This window comes from Anopheles aquasalis, chromosome 2, assembly GCF_943734665.1.
Source record: "Anopheles aquasalis chromosome 2, idAnoAquaMG_Q_19, whole genome shotgun sequence".
NCBI lineage: Eukaryota > Metazoa > Arthropoda > Insecta > Diptera > Culicidae > Anopheles > Anopheles aquasalis.
The window spans coordinates 47,555,001-47,568,235 of NC_064877.1; the positions used below are offsets into that span (position 1 = coordinate 47,555,001).

Here is a 13,235-nt window from a genome sequence, read left to right on the forward strand (position 1 = left end):
AAGTGGTTGATGTTCGAAGGTGGTGGTGGTGGTGGTGATGGTTCATTTTTGTTGTTGTTAAGGTGATTGTAAGTATTCATATTTGTCGTTGTTGTTGGCAACAACGCGGGTTGTGCCACAGAAGATGATAGCATTTGTGGTGGTGGTAGTGGTGGAAGTGGAGATGATGAAAATTGTGGTAACAACAGAGGTGAAGTAGTAGTAGTAGTAGTAGTAGTAGTAGCAGTAGAAGTGGTAGGAACAGTTAGCGTAGCCGTTGTTGCACATGTTGTTGGCGAACGCGGTTGCACGGTAGGGACAACGTTTGACGACGCAAACCGGTGTGCAGGGGGGTAGGAGGAGGAGGAATCAACATTTATTTTATCTTTCAGACTTGCCATCACTTCTAGCTGTTCTAGGTCCAATAATAATGTGTGTGCATGTGATGCTAAAAGAAGAATTGTTGTTGGCGGTGGTGGTTGTGGTGGTGGTGGTGTTGGTGGTAGTTGAAGGGTTGTTCGATTGTAGATTACAGGTGACAATAGATGGTTATGGTTAGATTGAGTTTTTAGCGTTTGGATTTAATACAAAGTTTTGTTTGTTGTTGTTTTTTTTTTGCACAAACGATTCAACGAGATCGAGATTGAGGAGGAGTAAAAGAAAAAAAGAAAGAAAAGAAACAGAGAGAGTGTTTGAAAAATGGACCCGGACAGCGAAACATAAATCACTAGAAATGAGAAATGCAATCAATGCCAGAGATAGTGCAGCCATTACGGTGAGGCGAAATAAACAAGAAAATGAGCTAGTTTTGAAGAACCCCGGGAATGGAGGACGCAGGGTGGCATGAATATGATTGAATGTAGCATTGTATCAATTGGCGTCAGCCCGTGCTACGCTATATGAAGAGATTGTTGGCCCTTGCTATCACTATGCCACTAAAATGGCACACAACCGTAAAAATGCAATCGTCCCCAATGCGTTAAATGCGTGAAATGATGGATGTTAAACCGAAAGCAGCGATGAGAAGGCAACGATTTCGTGAAAAGGCCGTGACACAATGGTGGTGTATGGCAAACAAAAAAATTAAATATCGCTTCGCTGCAAAAGGGAGAAGGAACCAAAAGATAATTCACGGCGATTCTAGACACGCGAACGAAGGGTGATGAGAGAGCCGCATAAAAAAAGGATAGACATTAATCGTAACAATCTTACCTTCCAGTGGATTCACCAGACCGGAGCTGTTCCAATCGAATTGTGCCGCTGGAACCGAACTGCCGGCAACGTTGGGTTGCAGTGGCTCAGCGCCATAGCTAGCGAATGCAGTAGGTTTCGTCGTTCCACTGCCATACTTTTCGTTCGCATTCGCTTCTTTGGGTAACGCGGCACTTGGCTTCAGCGGCTCAAGTGGATTAAAGCTTAGATTTGCGGCAAACCGTGGCATTGAGCTGTTCCATTTAGGTCCGTACATCTACAAAGCAATACAAATTGAAGTTAGTGTCCCCCTGGAAGTGAGGCCCCGGTCACCTGCCGACACAACTTACGATATTTCGTGAATCAATACCGAGTGCAGTCACTAGCGCTTTGCTGCTCGATGATTTACTATGCTGATACGAGACGGCATTCGTGTTATCAAAGTCTTGCAGCTGAGAATGGAGTACGTTTTCGGGAATGTTGGTCCAGCACTGCTGTCCGGTATCCGTTGTGGCGGCTGCAGCATCAGTAACAGTGGTCGGAAACATTGTAGCAAGCAGTGCGTGCACCGTTTCCATGGAAAAGGCTGGCACCGCGCTCACCACCACATTAGTCGGAACGGTTGTGCTTTGTTTGAAATCACTAAACTCTCCAAATTCATCATCATTATCCTCGGGATCCTCCTCTTCGAAGCCAGGTATGTCTTGCTGACGAGTGACACTGTCCTGTGCCTGTACCGCTGTTTTCATGACCTGAGCGGGCAGCTGCTGCTGTTGCAGTTCTCGGTTGCTGTTGGTGCTACCGGTTGGGAATGTTTCCGTGGCATGGTTACCACTTTCGAATGCCGCAAACTCTTGGAAATCATCGAAATCATCATCTGGCAGTGGATCGATGGGCTTCCTTCCGCTAGCCGATGCTTGATCACCGATCGACAAGTGCTTCCCTCCTTCGTCCACCGTTGGAGTCGTTTTCGGTAACCCAGAACTCTCACCACCGTCACCGGTTGCCGGGAAAGATGCTTGGAATGAATCAAATTTACTGAAATCCGCATCGAACGTCGCGAAATCACCGCGACTTTGCTGCGACACGAAGTTACTGTCCGCGGAAGGTGTCGACTCTAGCTGGGCAAAGTCATCCAGCTCGAAGGAAACATCGTTCGCGGTAGGTATCTCCAGCACCACCGACGATCGTTCGTTCGAGGCCGTCGTGAAGTCGGTAAAATCGTTTTCCGTGTTATCATCGAACCGACCAGCGCCCTCCAGTATCACGGGCGTTGTTCGTTCCGCTGCGGCAGCGGCTGCGGCCTCCGCTGGCAAATCAATCTCCGTATCGATAGCCGACCCGGAGGCGGACAGCTGCAGTGGCACGGGCACGTTATCGTCGTCCTCCGATTTCGACAGCTCGGTGTCAAGGTGCAGCGAGGGCAAACTGAGACAATCTTCCGGCGGTGGTTCGGGTTGTTGTGTGGGGCTTGCGAACGGCTGAAAATCGATATCTTCCACGTCCGCATCATCTGCATCTGCGTCTTGCTCGTTGCACGGGGTTCGGTTGGGCGAAAGCACCAGTGACGGAATGCTGTCTTCGTCGTCGTTGTTCCGGGTTTCTTCTGCTCGGGTGCTGGATTCCGTCGCCGGAGTAGCTGCGCTGCTGTGCGGAGGCGGCGCAGTCTTTTCTTCCCTTTCTCGACTCTCTATCACAACCTCCGTTGGGGGCAGTGGGTGCTCCATGGCTACTGGAACCGTGGCGAAATCACCGAAATCGTCATCATCGGGAATGTCCGGTGCGTAATCATCCTCGTCCTCTTCGTCGTCCTCCTCCTCATCCTCCAGATCGAAATCTATCGGTGGAGGTGTGTGACAAACCAGCGGAGGAATTTGACTAGACATCACGGTGCGACCTTGAAACGATTGGCCTTTTTCTGTCTCCAGCTCCGGAATGACTGTTACCACAGAATCGCACTTTTCCGCCCGATGAGGCTGCTTTCCACGCACAATTCAAACGCTGCCCTGCAGACTCCTTTTTTTGCAGATTTCCTTCGATTTTCTGCGATTCCAGCTGCCAGCAAATCAGCCCACCCTCCCGCACACAACCGTAACAGCGCCTCTACACGACAGCAAAGTGTATTAATTAACCAGGTGAATTCATAGCACTTCTCTCGCCGCCATATTAGATTTTTGCCAGACTACAGGGGCTGTCAAATACATGTTTACCAAATCGACAAAAAGCGTTTACGAAGGGAATCCGGAAATAGGGCTTTTAAATTGCATCGATTGCTGAGAAAGGGAAATAATTTAAAACACCGGTATCAGAAAAACCGGAAAATTTCATCATCAAATTCAATCAAAGCTACCACACCGGCAAGTGCAAAGGTTCGTGAGATTGTGCAAAGAACTGCTGCATTAACGATCGATTTTCCTTCCAGCCGGCAACATCTCCTGGAATAAAGATTACGGATTTTGAGATACCAACGGGAACGTCCAGATTGCACCTCATCGGAATACCTCGAATCCGCAACATCCGCGTCCTTGCGGTAAGTATCTTTCTGGGACTCGGGAAAGCAAATGCAAGAGATGGAACCAAAGGTCGAAGGAAAATTGAAAACCCTTTCGTTTATCGTCGTCTATCGACGGATGTTTAAATGCAAGCAAAGATACCAAGGAGATCGGGCTCCAAATCCCAAGTTGATCTCTTGCAAGTGCGGGCGGATTCCACGTGCAACAGCATCGCAGCATACATTACACGATTGTGGAAATCCCTCATCAAATCCATATTGACACACAGAAAATTGGGACCAGTGACCTTAGTAGCAGGTGTAGTAGAGGGCTATATACTCGGATAATCTTCCAAAAGCCCGGGAAGCAGGATTGAATAGCCGTAAATCCTTACAGAGGAAGAAGAATCAATGTATCATAGGGTGAATCATAGGCTGAGGCCTAGGCGAGGCGCGCGACAAATAGAAGTAAGAACCTTAATATTAATATTATATTATACATACTCATCGTTACATTCCTACGCAGAAACTAGAAGAAAGCACACTTCGAGAAGAACTGAGGCGAGCGCTGGAGGAGCTGCAAAGTGGGGTTTTTTTCGAGGTGCAGAATCAACTGCTGCCACTCCCAAGAAGTAAATCGTCGAGCTCGTTGTGATGCAGCAGTGCCAGCAGACGAATTGAGAGTTTTCCACAAACCCTTACAACCCTTACAGTTCTTTTCAGGGCTACAGAATGTGTCGAAGAAAGAGCATTTCCATGATTTCGAAAATCACCGAAACACCCGAGGAAGCCCTTGAGAATGAAAACGGATTTAAAACGATCTTATTTACAGGTTACTATTATCATCCGCTAGTATATTAGTTAAGGAATAGGCCAGGTTATGCTGCCTGTACCAACAAGATGATGAGATGGAATGGATCGAACGAGAATCTCCGATCGTTGCACCCAGCAAGACTCCACGATCTGTCACTGTGCATCGGTACGAAACGCATGCAACAATTAATAAGTGCCACTCTACCGTAATAAGTAAATTGATACACAATAATAATGCTTTATTTTGTATCATATTTATTCAGTAAGTAAGCAAAGTCATATTGAACAGAGAATGAGATTGCAATTATTTTTTTTATTTATAATACAAGGCCATAACGATTCATTTCAGCTAATAGTACCGAGTGGAATAATGACGAAATCCTTCATAATTTGGTTTTTGAATCAATCGTCGCTTAAATGGATTTTGGTTCGGAGCTTTAAACGACACCATACAGTTCTCTCCATCGACCGGCACTATCTGCGGTGCATCTCCACCGCCACGAATTTTATGGCGGTTTTGCTGCAGCCATGCTACCTGAATCTCCTGTGCAGTTCCTGTTTTAATCAGTCGTTCGTGAATATTTATCAGCCTGCGTACCCTTCCCGGTCCAGATTCAGCAATAGCAGGTGGTGTAGCATGTTGGGTAGAGGGTAGAGGTACTGTTTTTATAACTTCAGAATCGATGGTTACCAGCGGCGATGGCGATCGACGGGACATTTGTACATCCTGTGCTATCTTTGCAAAACTCAGCACATCCCTCGTCTCCTCGTACTGATCCCCTTGTGGGCTGACACAGACGATCATGTCCACGTTAGCGTCGCCCTCAAAGTGGTTTTTCAACGGCAATGACAACGTGCTCTCTCTGTACGGTATTATCTCTCGAGTGGACGATTGCTGATTTTTACGCATTGTCGACAGGCATTTGCGTAGCGTCCTTAGGCTGTTATTAATGTTACCCGCCTCTCGCAACCGCTTGCCGGTGTTTTCAGTCCGTTTGCTCCGCTCACTCCCTGCCAGATCCACCAGCGTAAGCTGGCTTTCGATGGTTTTACCGGATCCCTTCCCATCCTGCTGCACCAAACGAATGGTGAGCGCCATATGGGAGCGGCTCGAATTAGCATTGAGTTTTGTTGATCCCATTTGTCTAGTCTTTTGGCCGGTTCGGAACAATTTCATCGCATCTTGCACGGAATTCACAGGCACCTCTGTGACGCCCTGCACGTACATTTGGTGCCTGGAATTCTCGCGAATCTTTTTGCTTTGTCGTGCTCTTAAAAAACAACACAAACAAAGGAAAAACGTTAATAAAAACTCGAATCCTCAGATGATATGATTTTGGACACTTACTTAAGTAAGTGAGGATTCGAATTTTTATTGACGCTTTTCCTTTGTTTGTGTTGTTAAAAAACAACACAAAAACGTCAATAAAAATTCGAATCGGCCAAAAGACTAGACAAATGGGATCAACAAAACTCAATGCTAATTCGAGCCGCTCCCATATGGCGCTCACCATTCGTTTGGTGCAGCAGGATGGGAAGGGATCCGGTAAAACCATCGAAGGATGCAGCAGGATGGGAAGGGATCCGGGTAAACCAGCCTTCTTGGGAGCGGCAGCTTTCTTCGCCGCACCAGCCGTGGCCTTCTTCGGTTTCGGAGTGTTGGGCTTGGGCTCCCGTCTTCTTCGATGGCTTCGTTGGCTTCTGTTTCGGCGTTGCGGGCTTCTTAGTGGCCGTCTTCTTTGCCACGCTCTTGACTCCTGCAGCAGCCTTCGGTTTCTTCGTGGCTCCAGTTGCGGCCTTGGGTTTCTTGGCTGCTCCTTCGGCCTTCTTTACAACCTTCTTCTTCTCATCAGCGGCCTTCGTCGTCTTGGTAGCCTTGGGTTTCTTGGCCACAGCTTTCTTCTTCTTGTCACCCGCACTTGCAGCCTTCTTCTTCTCTATTTTCAAAGGAGGCTGAAACTGAGAAAAATCGTAAATTAATGCAATAGGGAGGGAAGGGGGGTGGACCCCTCCCGTTCTTTACTAAAGTATTGTTTACTATTGTATTACTTTTCAACATCCTACATGAGTATGCTACTTACATGATTTTTCTTCTGCTTGTGGTCCTCTGGTGGTTGTTTTGGTTGTGTTATGTTGCTGTAATGAAAGAGAACATATTTTGAGTTGAAAATTACCCCTTTTTCATCTCAAAAACAAGCAAAATACGCACCTCCAATTTAAGCGTCTTGCTTTGTTTGCTCGCTGAATAGCAATGCAAAGGTAATGTGATTGCATTAGCAATATAGACAGTTTCATTCGCAGCCAAAGGTAACTGCGATCGAAAAAAAAAATTCCTTCTTCAAAAAAATATTTTCTCTCGCGGTTTTCAGCGCAGGATTTGCGTTTTTTTTTTGCTGAAAATATATTTAAAAAAGTTTAGAAAAATATTTTAGAACACTAAAACAGTTTGAATTCTAACAAATTATCAATGTTGTGGAATTCCAAGCAAGGATTGTTCAATATTTTATTAATCTGATTAAAGAACATTTATCCGAATTCGAAACGCATTATCTATGTTTCAGTAACAATTTTCTACGAATTGCTCTGATTTGGAAATGATCGCTTGACTGTGTTAGCGAGACAGAGTTTAGTATAACAAATACAGTATTTCCTACATGTTACTGTAGATGCCTTTGTTTCCCCAAACATACATTTTATGAGATTTTTCATCGATAAATTCCCAATTATTTAAGAAAAACTATTCTTTTATTTGATACGGGAAGGATCGTTCCTGCACGTACTCGATGATTGCGTCGCGAAAAAGCGGTTTTCGATGGTCCAACGAGTCGGTAGACCACTCAAGTGATATTATTTCGATACATTACTACTGATAGTAGATAATTTGTCCCATTACGAAACTGGGGACCGTTTGGAAGGTAATTTTTTATCAAATAAAAGACGAACCAACATGCAAGAATCGACGATTTCAGTGGTTCTCGGTTCATTTAAAGCATCAAAGCTACTCGATAGGAGTATGTTGTGTGCATGCATAGATAGCGTAGGATGTAAGCTAAATGTTTCCAACGAAAAAAGTAGATTTTAGTTGAGCGAAAATAAGAAGTTATTGGATAAAAGGTAAAAGTGCAACTTTACTGCTGTCCTACCGCAGCGCCACAAAATTGAACGTTATGGCGGGAGCGGCTCTGATTCGAGAGTTGCAATACTAGCGACCAGGTGACGTCGAGTCGAACCGAGTAAAATTCGCGAATTCGTAAAGGCAACATCGAGAACGATAGTGTGCGTCTGAGCAAGCAAGCATAAACAACCTCCTCCAACTCAAAACGCAGCATCGGTAGACGATCAGAGAAGGCATAGACGAGTATCGAGTTCGTGAAAGCGATGGCAGATAACGTAGCAACGGTAGTAGCTCCTGCTGCAGTTCCAGCCGCCGTGGCTAAGACGCCCAAGAAGGCCAAGGCTGCCGCATCGAGAGTGAAGAAGCCGAAGAAGGTAGCGACGCACCCGCCAGTGCACACCATGATCCTTGCTGCGATCAAGGCACTGAAGGAACGCAACGGATCGTCGCTGCAGGCGATCAAGAAGTATCTGGCGGCGAACTACACGGCCGATGTGGCCAAGCTGACTCCATTCATCAAGCGATCGCTAAAGACGGGCGTGACCAACGGTAAGCTGGTGCAGACGAAAGGCACCGGTGCCACGGGTTCGTTCAAGCTATCGGCCGAGGCCAAGAAGCCTGTGATAGAGAAGAAGAAGGCTGCAAGTGCGGGTGACAAGAAGAAGAAAGCTGTGGCCAAGAAACCCAAGGCTACCAAGACGACGAAGGCCGCTGATGAGAAGAAGAAGGTTGTAAAGAAGGCCGAAGGAGCAGCCAAGAAACCCAAGGCCGCAACTGGAGCCACGAAGAAAACGAATGCTGCTGCAGGAGTCAAGAGCGTGGCAAAGAAGACGGCCACTAAGAAGCCCGCAACGCCGAAACAGAAGCCAACGAAGCCATCGAAGAAGACGGGAGCCACCAAGCCCAAGACTCCGAAACCGAAGAAGGCCACGGCTAGTGCGGCGAAGAAAGCTGCCGCTCCCAAGAAGGCTGCTGCCGCCAAGAAGTAAATCGTCGAACTCGTTGTGATGCAGCAGTGCCAGCAGACGAATTGAGAGTTTTCCACAAACCCTTACAACCCTTACAGTTCTTTTCAGGGCTACAGAATGTGTCGAAGAAAGAGCATTTCCATGATTTCGAAAATCGCCGAAACACCCGAGGAAGCCCTTGAGAATGAAAACGGATTTAAAACGATCTTATTTACAGGTTACTATTATCATCCGCTAGTATATTAGTTAAGGAATAGGCCAGGTTATGCTGCCTGTACCAACAAGATGATGAGATGGAATGGATCGAACGAGAATCTCCGATCGTTGCACCCAGCAAGACTCCACGATCTGTCACTGTGCATCGGTACGAAACGCATGCAACAATTAATAAGTGCCACTCTACCGTAATAAGTAAATTGATACACAATAATAATGCTTTATTTTGTATCATATTTATTCAGTAAGTAAGCAAAGTCATATTGAACAGAGAATGAGATTGCAATTATTTTTTTTATTTATAATACAAGGCCATAACGATTCATTTCAGCTAATAGTACCGAGTGGAATAATGACGAAATCCTTCATAATTTGGTTTTTGAATCAATCGTCGCTTAAATGGATTTTGGTTCGGAGCTTTAAACGACACCATACAGTTCTCTCCATCGACCGGCACTATCTGCGGTGCATCTCCACCGCCACGAATTTTATGGCGGTTTTGCTGCAGCCATGCTACCTGAATCTCCTGTGCAGTTCCTGTTTTAATCAGTCGTTCGTGAATGTTTATCAGCCTGCGTACCCTTCCCGGTCCAGATTCAGCAATAGCAGGTGGTGTAGCATGTTGGGTAGAGGGTAGAGGTACTGTTTTTATAACTTCAGAATCGATGGTTACCAGCGGCGATGGCGATCGACGGGACATTTGTACATCCTGTGCTATCTTTGCAAAACTCAGCACATCCCTCGTCTCCTCGTACTGATCCCCTTGTGGGCTGACACAGACGATCATGTCCACGTTAGCGTCGCCCTCAAAGTGGTTTTTCAACGGCAATGACAACGTGCTCTCTCTGTACGGTATTATCTCTCGAGTGGACGATTGCTGATTTTTACGCATTGTCGACAGGCATTTGCGTAGCGTCCTTAGGCTGTTATTAATGTTACCCGCCTCTCGCAACCGCTTGCCGGTGTTTTCAGTCCGTTTGCTCCGCTCACTCCCTGCCAGATCCACCAGCGTAAGCTGGCTTTCGATGGTTTTACCGGATCCCTTCCCATCCTGCTGCACCAAACGAATGGTGAGCGCCATATGGGAGCGGCTCGAATTAGCATTGAGTTTTGTTGATCCCATTTGTCTAGTCTTTTGGCCGGTTCGGAACAATTTCATCGCATCTTGCACGGAATTCACAGGCACCTCTGTGACGCCCTGCACGTACATTTGGTGCCTGGAATTCTCGCGAATCTTTTTGCTTTGTCGTGCTCTTAAAAAACAACACAAACAAAGGAAAAACGTTAATAAAAACTCGAATCCTCAGATGATATGATTTTGGACACTTACTTAAGTAAGTGAATTCCGTGCAAGATGCGATGAAATTGTTCCGAACCGGCCAAAAGACTAGACAAATGGGATCAACAAAACTCAATGCTAATTCGAGCCGCTCCCATATGGCGCTCACCATTCGTTTGGTGCAGCAGGATGGGAAGGGATCCGGTAAAACCATCGAAGGATGCAGCAGGATGGGAAGGGATCCGGGTAAACCAGCCTTCTTGGGAGCGGCAGCTTTCTTCGCCGCACCAGCCGTGGCCTTCTTCGGTTTCGGAGTGTTGGGCTTGGGCTCCCGTCTTCTTCGATGGCTTCGTTGGCTTCTGTTTCGGCGTTGCGGGCTTCTTAGTGGCCGTCTTCTTTGCCACGCTCTTGACTCCTGCAGCAGCCTTCGGTTTCTTCGTGGCTCCAGTTGCGGCCTTGGGTTTCTTGGCTGCTCCTTCGGCCTTCTTTACAACCTTCTTCTTCTCATCAGCGGCCTTCGTCGTCTTGGTAGCCTTGGGTTTCTTGGCCACAGCTTTCTTCTTCTTGTCACCCGCACTTGCAGCCTTCTTCTTCTCTATTTTCAAAGGAGGCTGAAACTGAGAAAAATCGTAAATTAATGCAATAGGGAGGGAAGGGGGGTGGACCCCTCCCGTTCTTTACTAAAGTATTGTTTACTATTGTATTACTTTTCAACATCCTACATGAGTATGCTACTTACATGATTTTTCTTCTGCTTGTGGTCCTCTGGAGGTTGTTTTGGTTGTGTTATGTTGCTGTAATGAAAGAGAACATATTTTGAGTTGAAAATTACCCCTTTTTCATCTCAAAAACAAGCAAAATACGCACCTCCAATTTAAGCGTCTTGCTTTGTTTGCTCGCTGAATAGCAATGCAAAGGTAATGTGATTGCATTAGCAATATAGACAGTTTCATTCGCAGCCAAAGGTAACTGCGATCGAAAAAAAAAATTCCTTCTTCAAAAAAATATTTTCTCTCGCGGTTTTCAGCGCAGGATTTGCGTTTTTTTTTTTGCTGAAAATATATTTAAAAAAGTTTAGAAAAATATTTTAGAACACTAAAACAGTTTGAATTCTAACAAATTATCAATGTTGTGGAATTCCAAGCAAGGATTGTTCAATATTTTATTAATCTGATTAAAGAACATTTATCCGAATTCGAAACGCATTATCTATGTTTCAGTAACAATTTTCTACGAATTGCTCTGATTTGGAAATGATCGCTTGACTGTGTTAGCGAGACAGAGTTTAGTATAACAAATACAGTATTTCCTACATGTTACTGTAGATGCCTTTGTTTCCCCAAACATACATTTTATGAGATTTTTCATCGATAAATTCCCAATTATTTAAGAAAAACTATTCTTTTATTTGATACGGGAAGGATCGTTCCTGCACGTACTCGATGATTGCGTCGCGAAAAAGCGGTTTTCGATGGTCCAACGAGTCGGTAGACCACTCAAGTGATATTATTTCGATACATTACTACTGATAGTAGATAATTTGTCCCATTACGAAACTGGGGACCGTTTGGAAGGTAATTTTTTATCAAATAAAAGACGAACCAACATGCAAGAATCGACGATTTCAGTGGTTCTCGGTTCATTTAAAGCATCAAAGCTACTCGATAGGAGTATGTTGTGTGCATGCATAGATAGCGTAGGATGTAAGCTAAATGTTTCCAACGAAAAAAGTAGATTTTAGTTGAGCGAAAATAAGAAGTTATTGGATAAAAGGTAAAAGTGCAACTTTACTGCTGTCCTACCGCAGCGCCACAAAATTGAACGTTATGGCGGGAGCGGCTCTGATTCGAGAGTTGCAATACTAGCGACCAGGTGACGTCGAGTCGAACCGAGTAAAATTCGCGAATTCGTAAAGGCAACATCGAGAACGATAGTGTGCGTCTGAGCAAGCAAGCATAAACAACCTCCTCCAACTCAAAACGCAGCATCGGTAGACGATCAGAGAAGGCATAGACGAGTATCGAGTTCGTGAAAGCGATGGCAGATAACGTAGCAACGGTAGTAGCTCCTGCTGCAGTTCCAGCCGCCGTGGCTAAGACGCCCAAGAAGGCCAAGGCTGCCGCATCGAGAGTGAAGAAGCCGAAGAAGGTAGCGACGCACCCGCCAGTGCACACCATGATCCTTGCTGCGATCAAGGCACTGAAGGAACGCAACGGATCGTCGCTGCAGGCGATCAAGAAGTATCTGGCGGCGAACTACACGGCCGATGTGGCCAAGCTGACTCCATTCATCAAGCGATCGCTAAAGACGGGCGTGACCAACGGTAAGCTGGTGCAGACGAAAGGCACCGGTGCCACGGGTTCGTTCAAGCTATCGGCCGAGGCCAAGAAGCCTGTGATAGAGAAGAAGAAGGCTGCAAGTGCGGGTGACAAGAAGAAGAAAGCTGTGGCCAAGAAACCCAAGGCTACCAAGACGACGAAGGCCGCTGATGAGAAGAAGAAGGTTGTAAAGAAGGCCGAAGGAGCAGCCAAGAAACCCAAGGCCGCAACTGGAGCCACGAAGAAAACGAATGCTGCTGCAGGAGTCAAGAGCGTGGCAAAGAAGACGGCCACTAAGAAGCCCGCAACGCCGAAACAGAAGCCAACGAAGCCATCGAAGAAGACGGGAGCCACCAAGCCCAAGACTCCGAAACCGAAGAAGGCCACGGCTAGTGCGGCGAAGAAAGCTGCCGCTCCCAAGAAGGCTGCTGCCGCCAAGAAGTAAATCGTCGAACTCGTTGTGATGCAGCAGTGCCAGCAGACGAATTGAGAGTTTTCCACAAACCCTTACAACCCTTACAGTTCTTTTCAGGGCTACAGAATGTGTCGAAGAAAGAGCATTTCCATGATTTCGAAAATCGCCGAAACACCCGAGGAAGCCCTTGAGAATGAAAACGGATTTAAAACGATCTTATTTACAGGTTACTATTATCATCCGCTAGTATATTAGTTAAGGAATAGGCCAGGTTATGCTGCCTGTACCAACAAGATGATGAGATGGAATGGATCGAACGAGAATCTCCGATCGTTGCACCCAGCAAGACTCCACGATCTGTCACTGTGCATCGGTACGAAACGCATGCAACAATTAATAAGTGCCACTCTACCGTAATAAGTAAATTGATACACAATAATAATGCTTTAT

The 13,235-nt window shown here is 46.1% G+C and overlaps 1 protein-coding gene across 2 annotated transcripts in view; it reads right to left on the reverse strand.

Moving 5' to 3' along the window:
• LOC126573343 (mucin-5AC) overlaps nt 1–3,245 on the reverse strand; it is a 7,328-nt gene extending 4,083 nt beyond the window's left edge. Inside the window, exons 1-3 of one of the 2 annotated variants that reach the window (XM_050233369.1) lie at nt 1,521–3,245; nt 1,192–1,447; nt 1–427 (exon numbers count right to left, since the gene is read on the reverse strand). The exon at nt 1–427 is cut by the window's left edge and continues 350 nt beyond it. In XM_050233369.1, coding sequence (XP_050089326.1) covers nt 1–427; nt 1,192–1,447; nt 1,521–3,056 — 2,219 coding nt within the window. In that variant the 5' untranslated portion in view covers nt 3,057–3,245. The remainder of the gene's footprint in view (nt 428–1,191; nt 1,448–1,520) is intronic. The other variant, XM_050233371.1, reaches the window with a different exon arrangement.
• Between the last annotated feature and the right edge of the window lie 9,990 nt (nt 3,246–13,235).